Consider the following 21,232-nt stretch of genomic DNA (forward strand, 5'->3'; position numbering starts at 1 on the left):
AGGCACTATGATTGGCAGAACAAAGCCACTCATAGCAGCACATTTTCATGACAACCCTATTTGAGTATAGCATGCTTAGAACAGAGCAATCGGTTCATTCAGGAAGTGTCTTTTGGAATAACAGTGTTTGTTATCCTGATGTAGTTCTCAGAGTGGAACACATGAGACAAGAATACTTGTACTGTAAATGTGATGCATAGCTTTAACTCTATTGTCAATGCATGTTTTCTGAAACACAGACTCGATAAGTGAGTGAATGAATAATGGTCTAGGTAGTAACCATCATGCCATTCAGTTCATTAATAATCCTACAGCAAAAGACACATTTTGTCCTACAAGTACACATACTGTGTGCTATTTGCACCCTCTAGGCAATTGTTAAAACTCTCTTCTGTGCTAACAGACACACACACACACACACACACACACACACAGAGCATATCACAGGGTGCAGGTTCCACATAAGAATACAATAGAAAATCAGACTCAAGACAGACCAAATGCACTATGCAGTCTCTCCCTCTGCATGGCCAGGGAAAATAGTATATTTGAGGTCTACATGTTTTGAGATCGTTCCACTAACATAAATATCTAAGGGTAGTCTACACTGATCTCCCCAGCGTCTTCTGTCATCCTACAGGAGCAGAAAGGGTGGGAGAATGGATCAGCAGGGCAGTCAGAAGTTAAGACTGGTTAACCCCTGGACTCCAAAGACCTGTCGGTGAAAAGACAATGATGGGGAAATGTTAAAATACAGATAGTTCTACATACAGAAAAAAAGTTCACACAGAACGTGTTTTTGCATTCCACGGCGCTGCTTTTCCATAATTTTTCTATGTAAAAGCGCTTGACGTCATGTTTGACTGTTGCACTTGTGTCTTTTGCAGCTTCTTGCGCATGACACGCCCTTCTAAAAATGTAGCGCTCAAGTTAAAGTAAGTTCAACTTTTTGATTGCGGTTTTTCCCCATTCCACTGCAAGAGTCTTGCATTTTTGCTTTGTTCTGTGTGAACCAGCCCATAGGCTACTTGCACGTTCAATAGTATGTCCCGTGTTTCATTAAAAACATTTAAATTGCCAGAGGACATGACATTTTTTATTTAATTTAATTATTTTAGCAGTCTATTCTATACATATAGTCTACTGTAATAAAAAAAATATGATGGTGATGTTATATTCACAAAAGAATCAAATATACAAAGAAGGTATGCACATCCCAAACAGCCTAATTGGAAAACAGGTGCAGGACCACAAACCATTGAAAAAAAGTTTGCACACTGAAAAAGGCAGCTTCAAACTAATTTTATAAATACGATTTTATAAACTAATTTTATAAATAAATTCACAACCATTAAAAAGTCTGGGGTCAGTAATATATTTAGTGTGATGTAACAAAAGATTTCCATTTCAAATAAATGCTGTTCTTTTGAACTCGCTATTCATCAAAGAATCCTAAAAATGCATCATAAAACTATTAAGCAGCACAACTGTTTTCAGCATTGATAATAATAAGAAATGTTACTTGAGCACGAATATTAGAATGATTTCTAAAGGATCATTTAACACTGAAGACTGAAATAAATTAATAAAATAACTTTGCCATCACATGAATAAATAACATTTTAAAATATATCAAAATAGAAGAGTTATTTTAAATTGTAATAATATTTCACAATATTACTGTTTTTACTGTAATATTTATCAAATAAATGCAGCCCTGGTGAGCATCAGAGACTTCTGAAAAACCTTTGAACAGTAGCGTACAGTAGCTTACTTTTAAAGAAACAAAAATGTCCTCTGATTACTAATCGGCTGAGAGAAGATGAGAAAAAGGAAAGAACCACAGGGGAAAAAAGGAAAGGGAAATTAAGTGATAAAGTCACACTCACGAGTAGCTGGTATGTTGCTGGCGTCTCCTGGCACTTCTCATCTTCTCAAACCTGGCTTCCATCTCTTCTAGGACTTTAGGGGTGTAACGCACCACCAGCTTCACTGAACCCTGAGCTGCCTTTAGCAGCTCTACAGCTTTCTCATGGTGTTCTCCCTCCACACTCTACACACAATGATAAACAAATGAAGGACATTTTGAAGTCTGCAAGCATGTAAACATGTTATTGTGGCTTTTGAAATCAAAGCCATGGTCACATGCAAAAATATAGCTGCTAAATTATACATCTCAAAAACACACTGTCACAGCATACCACTCCATTAACAGAGAGCAGCTGATCTCCTCTCTTCAGACCACCCTGTCGGTCAGCAACACCTCCTGGGATGACCCTGGAGATGTAGATGGGAGAGTTTTGTTCTTTTCCCCCCATTATGTTGAACCCGAGCCCCTCGTCTGTTTTAGGGAGTTCAACCACTCTTGGGTGTGCATGGCCTTCACTGGCTGCGAACGCTGCTACTGTGGCCTGGGGGAAAAAAGAGATCAAATAAGTGTTTCCTTCAGTATATGGTGATCATTCTTGATTAACTTAGTGGCAGATTTTTGGTAAAAAGTTACCTTGGCAGTGGCTTGTGCTCGGACCTCGGGCCCACCTATAATGTCCAACGTATCATAAAGCTGCTCGTAGACCTAAAAAACGGCCAGTCATGACATTTCAGCTATATTGTGAGAAAGTATTTTGTAGTTTACAGTGAGTTTGTAAAATGTAATAATTAATAATACCAAAATACTTTGAAAACCGCTTTGCAGATCATTATTTAACGTACATTTAAATACCTGAAATTTCCTGAAACTTTGATTGATATTTTCATGTGCATACATTATGGGATGTACACAGACTACTGATGTGTTTAAACATTTTATAATGATTGTTAATGACTTCATAAGGGGTAATCATGTACAATCAGCTGGTCACAATTGAAAAATAAACCCCCAAAGTATGCCACAAACCTTTCTGCTTCACAACAGGATCTTGATCATCCAGTGGGGGCTTATTTTGTGACAATGACCATGTGAATGTTCATTTTCTTGCTTATTACATGGCTGTTGATTACCAAATAATTAAATGGACATTAAATATTGATTTTAGCTTTAATTATATAAAAGGAAAAAGACATCACGGTGAAATGAGAGACACGACAGCTACACTGTGATGCCATAGAAGAATCATTTTTGGCTCCCCAAACAACCTTTCAGTCAAAGGTTCAGTTAAACTAAAGGAACCAATTTTTTTTTCTTAGCTTGAAGAACATTATATTTATCTGAAGAATCTTTTTTTTTTTCAAACTATAAAGAACCTTTTGTGGAATGGAAAGGTTCCATGAATGTTAAAGGTGCAGTAAGTGATTTCTGAGAAGCGCTGTTGATATTTGAAATCACCAAAACAAACACAACCATACCCAAAATGATCACACCCCATCACTTTATCTTGATAGCTCTGCTCCCAATTCACAAACACAAAGGCAACTCCACCCTCATGTCATGAGTGTATACGCCCATTACTGCTGATTGGCTACAAGTGTGTTATGGCTCTCGGTCCTATCCACTTTCAACAGCATTTCTCAGAAATCACTTACTGCACTTTTGAATGTTCTTCATAGAACCATTCATGAAAACTGAATAAATCTGAAAAGGGTAAATATCTGTTTTATTGTTGTGAACAGACTGGACTCCTGGCATAGGAACTGATTACCGCAAGTCAAGGAGTGAGACATGGAGGCTAAAGTGAGATGTAGTCTCAAAGAGACAGGAAAGTGAGTCATTCAGGAGGAGGAACAGTGCAGCACAATACTTTCTATGAGAAACGACCATATATGTGTGGGGGTGGAAAAGGACAAAATCCTGTGTTATGTGGTGATAATTTCAAACCTTCATTTTAACCTAACTACTTACACTCACCTAAAGGATTATTAGGAACACCATACTAATAATGTGTTTGACCCCCTTTCGCCTTCAGAACTGCCTTAATTCTACGTGGCATTGATTCAACAAGGTGCTGAAAGCATTCTTTAGAAATGTTGGCCCATATTGATAGGATAGCATCTTGCAGTTGATGGAGATTTGTGGGATGCACATCCAGGGCACGAAGCTCCCGTTCCACCACATCCCAAAGATGCTCCAATGTAGGGGTGTCACGATTCTCCAAATCCTCGATTCGATACAATTTTCAATTCTAAGGTCACGGTTCGATTCGATTCTCGATTTTTACATTTATTTTTTTAAAGCCGAAACGGATGCTCTCTGTCTTACATGCGCTTTATGAGGCACATACGCAAGATCTCTCGCTCTCTCCCGTGCGCGCGCTATACGGTTTGGAGCACAGTTTTTTCTGTCTCGCATGCGCGATTGCGCGCTCTTTGTCGCTCGCTCACTCACTCTAGATTTCGGGAGATTTTAACTAATTTGCGGGCATCAGGGAGCCGCTATCAATATGCGGGAGACTCCAGGAACTTCCGCGAGACTTGGGATGTCTGCAAAGTAAACTGTGGCTTTTTTGAAGTGCGAACGTTGTCAACATAACTCACTGGAAATCCAAAAAACTTACACACCTGCGACTTCAATGAAAGAGGAGGGGGTTCAAGTTCAGTCGATGGGTCTCCTGCATCTGCAGTTGCCATGCTATCTTTTGAATGGCTGTAGCTAAGTTAGAGGTGGTTGACCATAGACTCGCAGCTTTTCAACACGCGTGTTTTTTTTCCGCTTGGCACGCCGACCGGACTTGACATGGGGGCGTGGCAGCATCGACGATTCCATTTTTTAATTCGATCATTCGAATTTTTTTTAATTTCGGTGACACCCTTACTCTATTGGGTTGAGATCTGGTGACTGTGGGGGCCATTTTAGTACAGTGAACTCATTGTCATGTTCAAGAAACCAATTTGAAATGATTCGAGCTTTGTGACATGGTGCATTATCCTGCTGGAAGTAGCCATCAGAGGATGGGTACATGGTGGCCATAAAGGGATGGACATGGTCAGAAACAATGCTCAGGTAGGCCGTGGCATTTAAACGATGCCCAATTGGCACTAAGGGGCCTAAAGTGTGCCAAGAAAACATCCCCCACACCATTACACCACCACCACCAGCCTGCACAGTGGTAACAAGGCATGATGGATCCATGTTCTCATTCTGTTTACGCCAAATTCTGACTCTACCATCTGAATGTCTCAACAGAAATCGAGACTCATCAGACCAGGCAACATTTTTCCAGTCTTCAACTGTCCAATTTTGGTGAGCTCTTGCAAATTGTAGCCTCTTTTTCCTATTTGTAGTGGAGATGAGTGGTACCCGGTGGGGTCTTCTGCTGTTGTAGCCCATCCGCCTCAAGGTTGTGCGCCTCAAGGTTGTTCTATCAGCTTGAATCAGTCGGCCCATTCTCCTCTGACCTCTAGCATCAACAAGGCATTTTCGCCCACAGGACTGCCGCATACTGGATGTTTTTCCCTTTTCACACCATTCTTTGTAAACCCTAGAAATGCGTGAAAATCCCAGTAACTGAACAGATTGTGAAATACTCAGACCGGCCCGTCTGGCACCAACAACCATGCCACGCTCAAAATTGCTTAAATCACCTTTCTTTCCCATTCTGACATTCAGTTTGGAGTTCAGGAGATTGTCTTGACCAGGACCACACCCCTAAATGCATTGAAGCAACTGCCATGTGATTGGTTGATTAGATAATTGCATTAATGAGAAATTGAACATATGTTCCTAATAATCCTTTAGGTGAGTGTATGTTCCATTAGTGTTCTGTGAAATCAGCACAAAATAAAAGGTAAAAATTTAGTATATATTTCTCACTGTTTTTTAATGAAGGCAATTTGTTCCAACTGAAAGCAAGAGAATCCAAGAAACAGTTATTAATAGAAGCAAATTCACAGAGTAAAGCGTCCTTGTGTTTGAAGGACTTAAGTAGCCTTTACCTCTCTGATGGCAGCACAGAACTTGCTCTGTAGAACTCTCTGTAGAGCCTGAAGTTTTGGAGGAGGAAGCTCACCGCTTCTTTGAAGCCTGTCCAACAGTTCTATCACCCTGCAAACATCTGGGGAGAAATAAACCATTACAGAAATATACATAAAAAACCTACTTGCTAACAAAGATAACCTGGGATTGAAAGCCAACTAGTCATGGAATGGTCTGGTTATTATGAAACTATTAATCTGCTGATTTTTTTTAAAGCACCATATTTTTAAAGGTGCTCTAAGCGATGTCACGCGTTTTTTAGGCCAAAACATTTTTTGTCACATACAGCAAACATCTCCTCACTATCCGCTGGCTGCCTGTCCCCTGAACACACTGTAAAGAAACATGATCTCTGTAGACAGCCCAGGCTCCACAAACAGCAACAAAAACAAACTGCGGCGACCCGCTCCCCGAAACATAACAAACTGTTCCAGCCAATGACCGACAAGAAGGGTTTGGGGGGTTAGTGTGCGGATGAGGAGGAGGGAGGGTCTAGCTAGCCTCCATTTTGTTTGACAATAGTTCGAACGTCAACAAGAAGTGACGTCACCCAGGATCGCTTAGAGAACCTTTAAGTAATGATGCCTTAAACCCTTCAAACCTGATTGTTTTTCCACGGAGCAAAAAATGTTTTATCCACTTGATATTTGCTCCAATGTATAAATTAGTCTAAAAACAAGATTTGTGCTCATTTTTTATTCAATTTTTCATGTCCACTACAATGGATACCAGGACTGAAGCAATATATATATATATATATATACACTCACCGGCCACTTTATTAGGTACCCCATGCTAGTAACGGGTTGGACCCCCTTTTGCCTTCAGAACTGCCTCAATTTTTCGTGGCATAGATTCAACAAGGTGCTGGAAGCATTCCTCAGGGAGTTTGGTCCATATTGACATGATGGCATCACACAGTTGCCGCAGATTTGTCGGCTGCACATCCATGATGCGAATCTCCCGTTCCACCACATCCCAAAGATGCTCTATTGGGTTGAGATCTGGTGACTGTGGAGGCCATTTTAGTACAGTGAACTCATTGTCATGTTCAAGAAACCAATTTGAAATGATTAGAGCTTTGTGACATGGTGGAAGTAGCCATCAGAGGATGGGTACATGGTGGCCATAAAGGGATGGACATGGTCAGAAACAATGCTCAGGTAGGCCGTGGCATTTAAACGATGCCCAATTGGCACTAAGGGGCCTAAAGTGTGCCAGGAAAACATCCCCCACACCATTACACCACCACCACCAGCCTGCACAGTGGTAACAAGGCATGATGGTTCCATGTTCTCATTCTGTTTACGCCAAATTCTGACTCTAACATCTGAATGTCTCAACAGAAATCGAGACTCATCAGACCAGGCAACATTTTTCCAGTCTTCAACTGTTCAATTTTGGTGAGCTCTTGCAAATTGTAGCCTCTTTTTCCTATTTGTAGTGGAGATGAGTGGTACCCGGTGGAGTCTTCTGCTGTTGTAGCCCATCCGCCTCAAGGTTGTGCGTGTTGTGGCTTCACAAATGCTTTGCTGCATACCTCGGTTGTAACGAGTGGTTATTTCAGTCACTGTTGCCCTTCTATCAGCTCGAACCAGTCTGGCCATTCTCCTCTGACCTCTGGCATCAACAAGGCATTTCCGCCCACAGAACTGCCGCTCACTGGATGTTTTTTCTTTTTCGGACCATTCTCTGTAAACCCTAGAGATGGTTGTGCGTGAAAATCCCAGTAGATTAGCAGTTTCTGAAATACTCAGACCAGCCCTTCTGGCACCAACAATCATGCCACGTTCAAAGTCACTCAAATCAACTTTCTTCCCCATACTGATGCTCGGTTTGAACTGCAGGAGATTGTCTTGACCATGTCTACATGCCTAAATGCACTGAGTTGCCGCCATGTGATTGGCTGCTTAGAAATTAAGTGTTAACGAGCAGTTGGACAGGTGTACCTAATAAAGTGGCCGGTGAGTGTATATATATATATATATATATATATATATTAACCCTACAGTACTTATAAACTAGAGTTTAAACACAGTATGTGAACTAGCATTTAAAGACCCCCTGTGGTGAAAATCAAGCTTTTAATGTTGTTTAGGCTATATGTTTATGTGGTGTTTTAATATGCTTTAAGACAAACCATGAGCAAAGTAATAAGTCAACACCATTGCAGATTATTTTCTCCTTAAAACTGCAGTGAACCAAAGACAGTTTCAAAAACATGGTTTGAAATCGCTGGTGTTTCTGACGTCGCAGACTACCTTGTAACAGGGCAAATCATCATTACTGTGCTGCCAAACAGTGTCTCATTGAGTCTCAAGAAAAGCCAGGTTATCCCGGTATATTTTTTAGTTGATATGTAAAATTGTGTACATTTAGCAATATAGCGGTCGAATTATGTATATGATGTATATTACGATGTTACGATGAACTATATTCCTTTCTCCAATGAGTTGTTCAAAGCGTTTGTAAGGATGCTGATTTTTGAAGGCAGCTGTCTGACTCTGAGATGGTGAACGGGAACATGGTTTGTCTAACATTAGCAACACATTATTAGCTGTTTGATCACGTAGTCAAGCAAAAGGCTAATCATATTAACTACCATTATGTGTCTGACGTTGTAAAGAGATACCATTGTGCAGCGTTTACTTCAGTGAAGTTGACTGAGTGGATCTCTGAGCTGTTTGAGTGAGTGGAAGCGGGGCTCATTTGCAATAAACGCAATAAAAATGCATTTGTTGGTGTATTTGAGTGTACTTGCTGGTTTTGATAAATATATGATTGTGTTACAGCATCACAGTGTGTGTGGAGTGCGTGTGTTGCTGTGTATTCACTCATTTCACATTCGCTGTTGCTGTTTTTCACTAAAACTAATGAAAAACTGAATGACAGTTTATGGTTACAACATTGAAGTCATAAATTCGTATGAATAAAATTTATTCATTTTATTAAAACCCAATGTCCATTGCGATAGACATTTAAAAAATCCTGTGTTCTACAGCTCTGAAGGATCTTTTTATCAAATTAACTATTAGGATCAAATTAACTACGATATTTATACTGAATATTATCACTTGATACTATTAAGATTATAACAGGTGCATGCTGATGATGCTCCTCCACCTCCTGCCAAGCAGGTCTTATGTGATGCCTGAATTCCAATCATATTAAAGGGTTAGTTCACCCAAAAATGAAAATTCTGTCATTAATTACTCCCCCTCATGTCGTTCCAAACCCGTAAGACTTTCACCTTCACAACACAAATGAAGATATTTTTGATGAAATCAGAGCTTTCAGCTACACAACTACCACTTCAAAAAGTTCCTAAAGAAATCGTAAAACTAATCCAGATGAATAGAGCAGTTTAGTCCAAATTTTGTGAATTTGAATTGACAAATTTTCAATAAGAGATTTATATGAACAACAGATTGAATTTAGGCGATTTCATTACATAAATATTTGTTCCGAAGAATGAAGGTCTTATGGGTTTGGAAGGACATGAGGTAATGATGGTAATGACAGATTTTAAATTTGTGAACTAACCCTATGGGTCATTCTTTCATTGGTTGATCAGGGACCAATCAGTGACCAGGCAGTTGAAGGGGTTAAGGGCAGTTTTTAATAAAATGACTAAAGACGCTAGCGGTCTAACGTACTACTGCATTTTTTTGACAACCGGGGGAGGCACGAATCAACGGTGAAAGATGTAGCATAGAAAAGATAACATATACCCGTATACAACGCAAAAATGAACACGGATGCAATTAGATCTGGGAAATTACTCTCTGCTATGTGCTTCCATTTGCACAGATGTAACATAAAACAAACTAAACTACTACATTGATTCACTCACATTATGGGCACGAAATGCCCCGCTTAGTGGTCACTAATGCTGCCTGATTAACAGACACAAAAACCTGTAAGTTTATTAGCTAAGCTATCTGCCATTTTCCAAATGCTACTGGTCTGATATAATACATAGGACCAAGTAAACTACCTCTTTCCAAGCAGAGCGGTTCCGTCATCGCCGCCATGTCCACATCTTTCCCCGTATGATAATACGATGACATCATGAAGATCGTCTGCTGCAGTGGAGGACTGAAGCGTTTCACCACAGGTAAAATTGTAATAAACTAGAAGATATCGTTTTGGATCAAAATGAACGGATTTTCAATTGTAAGAATCAATCGTATCTGCTGCAGCTCCAGTGAAAGCGTAGATGCTGCATTCAGCTAATGAGGAGAGAAGCGCGAAGAGTCTGTGCACTCGACTCGTCCCAGGCAGCCGCTAACTGAATGACGCAATACTACACGTCAGAATCAGAGACGCAAGTTCAATACCGTTTGTAAGACAAGGAATCAAGAACTCAATGTGTCAATAAAAAATTATTTATTCAAGAATGAAAGGCAGAACCAATACGACCAGAGATACAAGCAAAAAAGATTAAAGAAAATTAAGAGCAATTTTCGTGAACCCATGGCAAACATTCCCATTTAAAAACACAATTGTGTACATTTTTCCTGTATTTGTTCCTTCAGTAAAATTAGGGGCCACTGTACGATTTGCAGACGATCCACATATTAGACCAAATATATAAAACAAATGTACAAGACAAAAGAAAAAAAACCACAGAAGAGAAATTGGGGGGGGGGGGGGGGGGGGGGGGGGTGGGGAAGACTAATTTAAAAGCAACAATGTACAGACATGTTTTAAACCATCAATTACCCATTCCTTACTGAAACTACACCGTAAAAGATACAGTACTTCAGTCAAGAGACCTCGTCCCAGCAACACGGTCAATTGATACTTAGTTGATCTTATAACAGGGAATTCAAATGCATCATAAGGCTAGTTATTAGGTGAAGTTTTATGCAATCAAAGCCCCAGATATAATTTAAACAGGCAAAAAAAAAAAAAAAAAAACACTCAGAGTTCAGCTACATAATCTTTTTATTTAACAAAAGTACGCTTCTTACCAGGGAGACACTAAGCTCTCTCAGTGATAGCTGTTGGTAGTACAGTATAATACTCACACACTGTGGACATAGTGCAAGCAAAGGAGGGTGTAGGCATTAAATAACGGTTGAGGATATTTGTGAATCAAATCAACATTACAACTGGATAACCTTGGATCATTCACACAACAGTGGCACTCTCAGTACTCATCACCCTGACCCTCCATCCTGTACCCATTCTCATTGGAGGCATAGCCCTCTCCTGACTGGATGGAATCCTGATCCATCATCATCATCCTCATCCCATCCTGTGAACCTTCTTCTGATTGTGGTGGCACTGGCTCTTCACCCCCATCACCTCCGTTACCCAAACCCTCTTGATCTCCTGAAGAGGATACATGTCTATCTTCCCTCCGGTCCCCACGGTCCCGATCACCCCGGTCCCGTTTGTGTTCACGATCTCTATCCCTATCTCGCCTTCTCTCCCGATCCCTGTCTCTATCTTTATCTCTATGGCTGCGCTTCCTATCGCGGTCTCTTTCCCTGTCTTTGTCTCGATCCCTCCCTCTCTCTTCTCCTTCAGGCCCTCCCTCCTCACCTCGTCCTGGTTCACCTCGTCCTGGTTCACCACCCAAGGGGTCCTCCATACCCCTTTCTCCCCCTTCTGGAATCAGTCCGTCAACTACCCCACCCATGCCTTCCTCTCCTCCTTCTGCACCCTTGCCTCTTTCCCTATCTCTCTTTCTATCCCTGCTCCTGCTTCTCCTCTTGCGGTCTCTTTCTCTATCCCGGTCTCTACTCCTCTCTCGGCTGTCTCCAGCGGCACCTCTGTCTCTTTCCCTTTCTCGACGTCGGCTGCCACCCCCAGTCTCCTCCCCCGGAACCACAAGAGCCCTCTCACGCTCACGAGATCCGGTGCGTCTGCGTCTCTCTCGGGATCGAGAGCGGCGGCGCTCTCCACGCTCCCCACGCTCCTTCTCTCGGTCACGTTCGCGACTGCGTTCCCTGCGTTCGCCACGATCCCGATCACGGTCACTGCAGGATAATAGACGATGGAGTTAAGGGCTGAAAGGTACCCATCTAAAAACACAATTATGCTTCACACAACTTACCTTCCAATTGGTCGGTCATCATAACGCGAGGTGTCATCTCTGCCAGAGTGCTTGATGTTGACATCTGCTCCTCCTCGCCTTGTACCCCCAAGACCTCCACCTGGATAATAAAATGCATGTATATTGATGATGTGAAGTATAAACACTTGCTATCTCAACCATACCATCTTTACCAGGGGTGGGCAACTCTGGAACTCAAGATTGACTGTCATGCAGAGTTGTTTTATCAACCCTAAAACAAACATTCCTGAACAAGCTAATCAAGGTCTTCTGGATTACTAGAAAGATTCAGGCAAGTATGTTGAGGCAGGCTACAGGACATTGGCCCTCCAGAAACAGCATTGAAAACCTCTGGCCTGGAAAAGAACATTGAAGTACTTACCAAGTCGTCTGGGGTGCCATCCTTTGACCGTTCTTCCTCTTTCAACATCAACAAGTACTCTACGTCCATCAATCTTTTTGCCATCCGCATGCTTGTAGGCAGCTAGTAGAGTTGATAGACGAGCAATAGAAAAGGGGAGATTGAGGAATGAAGAGAATAAGGAGTACAAAGAAAGAAAGAGGTGGACAATGAGAAACCAAGAACACACACAACAGTATTTCCTACTACATACCTTGAATTTGGGATGAACTCCATTAAAAACATTAGGCTATTTGAAGACACACGCTTACCTCCGAATGGATAAGACACCAGGAATGAGATAAACTGACAATGCTGCTATGAGCTAAAAAAAAAAAAAAAAAAAACGAACAAAAAAAACCTATAAAATGGCTATGTTCTACCTTAGTTTTAGTTAATGATAACTCGCATGGATTGAGACACGCATTAACAAATATTACAAAAACATTGTCTGTATTAAAAAAAAACAAGCATTATTGAAGTTCATGATTTGGATTATAGATTTAAGCAGATTTTCCCGACTGCATTCCTTAAAATAATTCCAAAGCACAATAACGCTTTTATAAGAAATACCCTGTATGATATGAATTCATGATCCATATGCTAATTTCAGAAGTTAACAAAAACTAAACTGAATATTGCAAGTTGCAGAATATGGCAAATACCTTAAACTAAGTGTAACATAGCAAGGAATGTGAGAACATTGCAGTGGCATCTAAATTCTCAGTATTGAAGATAAAAACTCCAGATACCACTTAAGCTGGGTGCACAAGGTACAATTTTTGATGTCGTGCTATCTCACAGGCGATTTTTCTCAGGAGAAATCGCTTGGAAATTGCTGATGCTCGTATTGTCACGGCTCGCATTGTGTGAGGAATTACGAGCAGAGGACGCTACGAGCACCTCCAGACACCCCGATAATTGTTTTAAACACTCAATTGGGTGAGTCAGCCCAATTTTTCAGTCCCCTATTGCCAAATCATATACAACTACGTCACATAGGCTAGATCTATCAATTATTATAGCCCAGTTAAAGCAACCCTACAGGACATACACTCAACAAACTAGAATGTATTTGTGTTTGTCAAAGGAATGGCCATGCTGTTCTTTGCTTTTCACCAAATCATTTGCACATTCGTCTTTATTTTGGGTCTTTTTTCCATCTGAAGGTATAGCAGCAACATGCTCCAGAATCTCCGTGTTAAGCATGAAAGCTCATATGATTGCCGCTGTCTCACAGTACAGTCGTGCAGTGTACCAGTTACTTTGACACGATTATCAGGTTAACTCGTAACGTGCAATGGCGCACGACCTCCTGAGTGTCTGAACTCATGCAGTGTATGCCTGCCTTTAGAGTTTAAAAGACACTAAAACATGTGCTTCCTAAAAACTATGTAATATTCAGGCAAAATGCCATCTCTCTGGTATTCAGAAAGAAATGTGAAGGTTTAAGTGCTATGGTAAACCTGGGGGGTTAAGTGCTACATTTAAGTGCTATGGTAAACCTTAAAACTGACAAATAAAATTTAAGGCAGTTCTAACAGTGCAATGTGGATCGCAAAAACAAAAGCATTGAACTCAACAGCTAGGACAACTAATCATCTCCAAATTAAGTGTGATCCACATTAAACTGCCCATTAACGCCATTTTATTCTCATTAAATCTTGATAAAAAAGCCACAAGAAGAAAAAAAGGCACTTAGTGAATACAGTTACACTAAAAGCCACTCTTTCCATTCTCCAAAATCTCTCAAACATTCATTCACACTCATACAGAATTTCTATGAACATTAAAGCACCATTTGCGCTCACATCACGGTAGACCAAAGGGGAGGGGAAAAAATGGGCTGAGCTTTACTTCTAGCTTCTATACATTATAAATAATGGGTATGCTAGAAGTACAGCTTTTAAGAAAGTTACACAATTCCCACACACATAAATTTGGCCAATACCCTTAGGTCTTTTCCTTCTGCTGGTCTAAGATAAGTCTAAGCCCTTAAGTATTTTGTCATATCCCAGTCTTACCACATTACCTGGAGATGCTATCTTACCATAACACCTGGCCAAGGATGAAGTCCTTGATGGAACACCCCACGGAAACGTAGCCTGGCGATTCCAGCAGCCTCGAATCAAAATGTCTTTGTGTACATTTGATACAAATTTTTTTTTTTAAATCAAAACTGGACAACCTTGAACCAAGGAATTATGGATCCAATCCATTAACAAGGGATACGATGAAATCCACGAAGCTATTCTGGTCTGCACTGTCGACGGCGTTCAGTTGAAACCCATCATGAGGGCCTTACCATCAAACCCTCAAGTTATTTCGCACACATCTGTCCTGACATCTCATCCAGAGGGCCTTACCAACAACCCTCAGACTACCATACCAAACTAGAGGGGCTTACCAAACACCCTCAGCGCACCTACCCAACAAGAGGGCCTTACCATCCACCCTCATTTGAATAGTTAACAGAGGGCCTTACCACAACCCTCACCTACCTAACCAACAAGAGGGGCTTACCAACCACCCTTATATCCATAAAATCTCTCAGATCAGTTTTTCCATTTAGTTTAAATTCTTTACGATTCTACAGGGCCTTGCAAGTCAAAATTTAAAGGAAATAATAAAAAAATGAAATACAAAAATAGAAATCAGACTGAGAAAAATGCGTATTAGGAAACTAAATTGTATAAACCTTTAACATGTGTTAAGAAAAGTAAAGATAATTCTTATTTTATTGGTTGTATCCATGTCATTTTTTCAGCCCGTTAAGAATATGTAAATAGTGGTGAATAGCCAGTTTGGACACAAGGAAAGTCATAGGAAAGGTTGCAGCTCCTCACTTAACCTAAATAGACATTTCTGAGGCCTATGGATCAAGCGTCTCACAGAAACTCTGGGACTGAATTTAACCATTGATGCTCTACAAGGTGAATCCATGGCAATAAGAATCTTTAAATGTAATTAGGGTCCGTGCAATGATTTAAATATCCAAAGTCCTTAGTTAACCTAATCTATTAAAGCCAACACCACCATTTCAGCAAAAATAGTGCCTACACACTACAAATTTTTATTTAAATAAAAATGCATTACCAAATAAGTCTTTGTGCCATTATTTACATTAAAAAACAGTTAAGGTCCTGGCTTATTTGATATAGTAACGCTTGGCAATATAGCAAGCAATAACGTAAGACATGTTCACAATGTCACTGCACAACACAAGAGCAGATCATTTTCTTATAGTTGTTGCATAGCAACAGTTAAGGTGCAATCACATTAGCACTAAATTTTGCCGGTAAAAATATCCACTGTCAAATTGTTAATAGTGTAGCAAAGTCACTATCAAACCAAGCAGCTTTCTGTTTTTCCAACATGCCAAATCTACGTGACCAACTTGAACCCTACGTGAAATCTGCATGGGTAAATCTTCTACCCACCTGAAATGCAAAATTCTACATCACATGGATTACTATTACTACTAAAAGACTGGATTTCCTCGGCAAAAATTCACTTAAACTGTAAATGTAACTCCACTTTTATGGCAGGGATTACCCAACCTTGTGGAGAGATAAGGCATTTAACTATGTGCTCAAAAAAAATGCATCTATTTTAATATCTAAGAACCAGATCACCAACCACTTTAACACGGCAATTGTGTGTTGTAATGTAACAAACAGGTTCTCTTTACAACAAAGTTCGGTTTCAAGTGTAACCAATACTGCACGGACTAAATCTTGCAGGGCACAACCACATTAGTAGTACAATGGCTTTAATAGAAGAGATTAATGACAGGCTCGCACTCACTATAACTGGCCCAAGCCAGTCAATAACAACTGGCAGCCCTGTTTAGCCCTAAAATGGGGCAGATGAGAAGTGATTTGGTACACCTATCAACTAAAATTAGATGAGGGGTGTAAAGAAATCTTACCCATCATACAAACCCATCATACCAACCATATACTGAGCTGTGGTAGTAGGGTGTAGATGTATCAAAACCATCATCATGATCTGCAAGCCAGCTCTGGCCAATAGCCATCAGAGATAGGCGGCTGCAGTAGCAATGAGAACAACACACAATTAATAGAAAGCATTGACTCGCTCCGCAACACTTCAATCATAAAAGGCCCCTGTGTGAACTGAGGTATAAAATGCCTTGATATTAACGGCTGTTTGTGCACCAGACATGAACAGGTGTGTAAGTATATGGGGTCACCTTTTTTCACTACAGACAGCCTTAGCCTTTAGCTTACCATCACCGCTCCGTCCGGAAACACACTGCTATGTCACACTGCCTAAACATTACAGAGATGCCATAGAGTGGCAACATTCATCAGAATGTGTGTTGGGCTAACGCACAGCCACACTCCGCTCTTCACCCACATGTGCTGCACCGTCACACTCACACAGATGCAACACACACACGGGGTAAAAAAACAGGAATATACTACGAACACAGGTATGATAGGGTTGACAAGCCATCATACAAGCACACGCACACACAAAATGGAGTTTTATAACATGACAGTTACACATTCTCAAACGTTTTTATATTTTTGATTGGAAGGCTAATTCTAAATTTGTGGTGACGCCGGCAGAAAAGAAAAAATCTAAATAGGTGGACCATGACCAATATCATTTGTTGCTTCAAATAAAAATAGTTCAGAAGACAATGAATGCCTTTTTACATTGCAGTAAAAGATAGTGTAGTATTTCCAAGTAATTTAAGGAGTTTAAAGAAGAAAAGAGATGTCTTGGTTACTCACAGTGCATGTCTCTCTCGTGTTCATATTCAATGAACGCATAGCCTCTTGGTTTTCCAGTTTTCTTGTTGTACACAATGTAGATCTAATAAAGGCATAAACATTCAAAGATGAGCCTGTGGGATAAAAAAAAAAAAGGAAAGTGGAGAAAAGTACATATTCAACACAACTTACCCGTTTGATAGGACCATAGACTTCAAACTCACGCCGTAGTTTGGACTCTGTGGTGTCATAATTCTGTATGAATAGAACACATAAGATTAACATTTTCAGGACAAGATCTCAAAATATTTTTATTCTTGTGTACAAGCCCATATATAAAACGAAAACACTCACAATTCGAGCAACAAACAAGGTCTTAAAAGCATCTCCTTGAGCATTAGTATCATTATGTGGGTCCCCTGTGGAGATACAAGAAACAATTGATAAGGTTTTATAATACAGTGCGTTTCAGTGTTTCACTTTAGTTCAGATACTTACATAGCTTCAGTTCTGTTTCCACCACAACTTGCCTCCTTTCCATCTTCTCTCTTCTCTGGAATTGAAATAATGGACCATATTACATACAAATATTAACAGATTATATATATATATATATATATATATATATATATATATATATATTCTCCCATGTTGTCATTTTCTAAAAATACGTGAACATTGTTCATAATTAAGAGTACTAAAAAGGTCTTCCACTGAAGCTTTTCAAAGATAACATTTTTGCCATCCTCAAGTCATAATAACCCAATTGAAACCCTTCTGAATGCAGGTCTGTGAATTTAAAAGCCATTCAGCATGAGTAAACAACTTCAGTGAAATTACCTCAGAAACTAAAAAGTTAAGACTTCCTCACCTTCCTCTCCAACCGCTCATCCCGCGTCTCTGCTCTTGTTGGCGGCGGAGCATCTCTGGGGTCCTAACCAACAGTGGGTAACAAAAAGAACATAAGATATTTTTTTCAGTATTTTGTGGCAATATATAAAGTAATTTCCTTCATGCATACAACCATCTGATTAGGAACACTTGATCTGTAATCTTTACTGGCAGTCAAAAAAATTAACAAAAATCTATTAAAAAAATATTTTATATAATATAGCGTTGCAAAAAAGCACCTCAAAATGCCGGATAAAAGGGGCAATTCCGCAGTAGGGCTGGTTGTGGTGTTTCTCGTGGGGAAGTTTCTCGAGCTGAGTCAGGAAAGGTATCGGGTCCCGCGGGGCAAACAATGCCAGCAGGTTCGGCGGAAGAAACTGAGTCATTGTTCACCTAGAACAGAGAAATTAAAAACGATTCAATTAAAATCGAGAACAACCCTTAACAGAAGCCCTGCATACTTTATCTAAGCAGTTAAGGTGGGTAAATGATTGAGGACTTAGGAGATTTCAGCTAACGTTACTAACTTAACTTACAGGATCGGGCGAAAACACAGCACGGACAAATAGACGTTGGTAAACTTTAACTGAAAATGTGGCGTCCAAGTATCTTTCAGTATCTGTATCAATAAGGAAACACCCCCTAAACGAGGTTTTAAAAGTTAGCAGCTAGCAGTAACAGCTAACGTTAGCTCGGCTAGCTTCGGGCAAATAAACATCCCTATATTTGCTTTACATAAATGCTTGAATAATCAGCTTCTTCATTATCAGATATGTAATATACAAATAAACAAACCGGAACGAATCACACAAATTAATGGTAGTGCGCGTTCTGTTACACGCGTGTAAAGCAAAGATCAATCCTGGTTAGGGTCAGCAGCTCTACTAATTCGACAGATGAGAGATCGCCAACATTTCCACGGGCGGCCTCCAATAGCGAATTACCTCAACTTCTCATTCGGTTCCGACGAAACCTCCGATTTTAGCCCAATAACCTCGGCGTGTTTCTGTGTGGAATCTTCGTGCATGAATTTCTTAAATCCCTTTAGTATTTTTCTGTATTTCGGCCCACACAATACCCAACGTGTTCTCTCACCAAGCTGAACAAGTCGTTCCTTTCTTAAAATGGCGCGAGGCCGTAAACCACTGTGGTATTTTACGACGCTTTTGCCCGTCTACTGGTACTTTACGACAGGGGTGTGGTTAAGTGTTGCAAAATAAATGCTCTGACTAGATTCAAAGAACTTATATTTTGGCTTCTATACTCTTTGCTAGATTCCAATGTCTTGCTTTTAAATGAAAGATTTTCTAATCTTCTTTAAACCTTTAAAATGTATGCATAAAAAGCCCTTAAATTGTGCAATCTTATGGAGTTGTATTATGTAATGTTCTTTTGTCTTCTATCTATCTATCTATCTATCTATCTATCTATCTATCTATCTATCTATCTATCTATCTATCTATCTATCTATCTATCTATCTATCTATTAGTAATGTTTAGCTGCTACTTGGATTTGTTGAATTTGTTTTGTAAAGGCATGTTTTGTATTTCATTCACGTAATAATATTTTTTTTATCTCAAACAAAAGGAAATCAAAAGAAATAATCTAATGTCTGCAACGAGGGCATAATATACCTATATCACATCAATATGTAATGATCACAATCAGTGGCGGCTCCTGCAAAATCTCTCAGGGGGGGGGGCAAATGTTTGGATGATTGATAAGGATAAGGTCCACCCATGCAATGGATAAATTAACAGCTTAAGCATGTAAAGGCAACTTCACTACTTTAAGATTGTGTCGCAGACCTGACAAAATAAATACATTTATTTTAGTTATAAAATAATTTATTTATTATAATATAAATATAGAGATACAAGGTTTCCATCCCGACAGCAACAATGTATCAGGCAGAATCCATATTGTATTATCTCCCATTAAAAAAAAAAAAAAAATTAATGCTATTGGTCACCCTTTACATCTGTCAATGTGTTTTACAAATATTTTACCAACGGAAAGCATTAAAAGATCTTGGAAATTATTTTGGGAAAAGTTATTTTATTATTTCCTGAAAAGTAACAGTTTTGGACATACACGATTGTGTGGGTGTTCGAATGGAAATGTACAAATTTCAAAGTACAATGCTAGGAGTAAAAAAGACTGCTACCATCCTTTCCTAAACTGATTGTAAAAACAAAGTGAGATTTTCCAACACTCGAGTATTAAAATGTTCAGCAATACCTCTTTAGACAGCCTCTGCTTGTCTTCTTCTCCCAAGGCCCTCCTAGATCTTGTTGTTCCTGTTGCTACTTGCTCCTGCTCAATGTATGCTGATTACTACGACGGGCTGACTGGTATTTATTTTAATGACACGATTATGACTGCGTTCGCCATGACGTTGTTCAAGTTCAGCTGGCCTCAACTCGCGAGTCGCGAGATGTCCCAACAGTCTCTCTCGCTCTCGCTCTCGCTCATTTTTAGGGCCCAAGCCTTGAAAAGGCGAAGGCCCTATTGTTTTCCTTAGGATTATTATTATTATTATTATTATTATTATTATTATTATTATTTTATCGACTATTCGGGCACTTTTGGGGCTCTTAACGTGCACGAAAACTCTTGAAACTTTGCACACTGGTCAGAACCCGCGGCCATCAGGGCCGGGCTGAAGCTGGTACCCGGGCGTGGCAGGGGGGCTCGACAGCGCCCCCTGGAACGGGGTCCGAGAACTTGGTCCATAAATCAAACACGCTTCCATGTAATAATATGAAACTCGGTACACATATAGATCTCATCGGTTCATATATCCTTTGTACTTTTACTTTTTACCCCAGCCCAACAGGAAGTCGGCTATTATGGTTTGTTTGGAAGCGTATGCCCCTGGAATTCGATATACTCCTCCTAGAGAATTCAACCAATCGCAAGGAAACTCGGTCAGCATGATGTCAAGACATTGAGGATGAAAAATTGCCAGGGGATTTTTCATATCTCGAACGGTTTGGCCGTGGCGAGGAAACGAATTTATGGCGAATAATGGAAACAGGAAGTGTGTTATAACTTCTGCATACATTAACTGATCTTGATGAAACTTCAGCAGTGTGTTCGCTGTAAGAGTCCGATCACATGGATGTGACTATTGTGAGTCAAAGTTATAGCGCCACCAACTGGCAGCAGGAAGTGTGTCACTTTCAAAATGCTTTGAAATCACCCTCTTATTTTAACC

At 40.0% G+C, this 21,232-nt stretch overlaps 2 protein-coding genes across 2 annotated transcripts; both read right to left on the reverse strand.

Annotated features, from left to right (window-relative positions):
• Window positions 1-337: 337 nt before the first annotated feature.
• On the reverse strand, window positions 338-10,141 carry lin7b (lin-7 homolog B (C. elegans)). The gene is made up of 6 exons (XM_056272276.1): window positions 9,906-10,141; window positions 5,869-5,987; window positions 2,504-2,575; window positions 2,202-2,411; window positions 1,890-2,053; window positions 338-715 (listed from the first exon to the last, which is right to left on the reverse strand). Exons 1-6 carry the CDS (start codon window positions 9,979-9,981, stop codon window positions 694-696), a joined length of 663 nt encoding a protein of 220 aa, XP_056128251.1. The 5' UTR covers window positions 9,982-10,141; the 3' UTR covers window positions 338-693.
• A 699-nt stretch (window positions 10,142-10,840) lies between these two features.
• Window positions 10,841-19,111, reverse strand: snrnp70 (small nuclear ribonucleoprotein 70 (U1)). The gene is made up of 10 exons (XM_056272291.1): window positions 18,956-19,111; window positions 18,251-18,404; window positions 17,992-18,054; window positions 17,619-17,673; window positions 17,475-17,539; window positions 17,313-17,375; window positions 17,142-17,223; window positions 12,358-12,459; window positions 11,976-12,075; window positions 10,841-11,898 (listed from the first exon to the last, which is right to left on the reverse strand). Exons 2-10 carry the CDS (start codon window positions 18,395-18,397, stop codon window positions 11,064-11,066), a joined length of 1,512 nt encoding a protein of 503 aa, XP_056128266.1. The 5' UTR covers window positions 18,398-18,404; window positions 18,956-19,111; the 3' UTR covers window positions 10,841-11,063.
• Between the last annotated feature and the right edge of the window lie 2,121 nt (window positions 19,112-21,232).

The sequence above is a fragment of the Rhinichthys klamathensis genome, unplaced genomic scaffold, assembly GCF_029890125.1.
Source record: "Rhinichthys klamathensis goyatoka isolate OS25496 unplaced genomic scaffold, OSU_Roscu_1.1 h1tg000333l_1, whole genome shotgun sequence".
Lineage (NCBI taxonomy): Eukaryota > Metazoa > Chordata > Actinopteri > Cypriniformes > Leuciscidae > Rhinichthys > Rhinichthys klamathensis.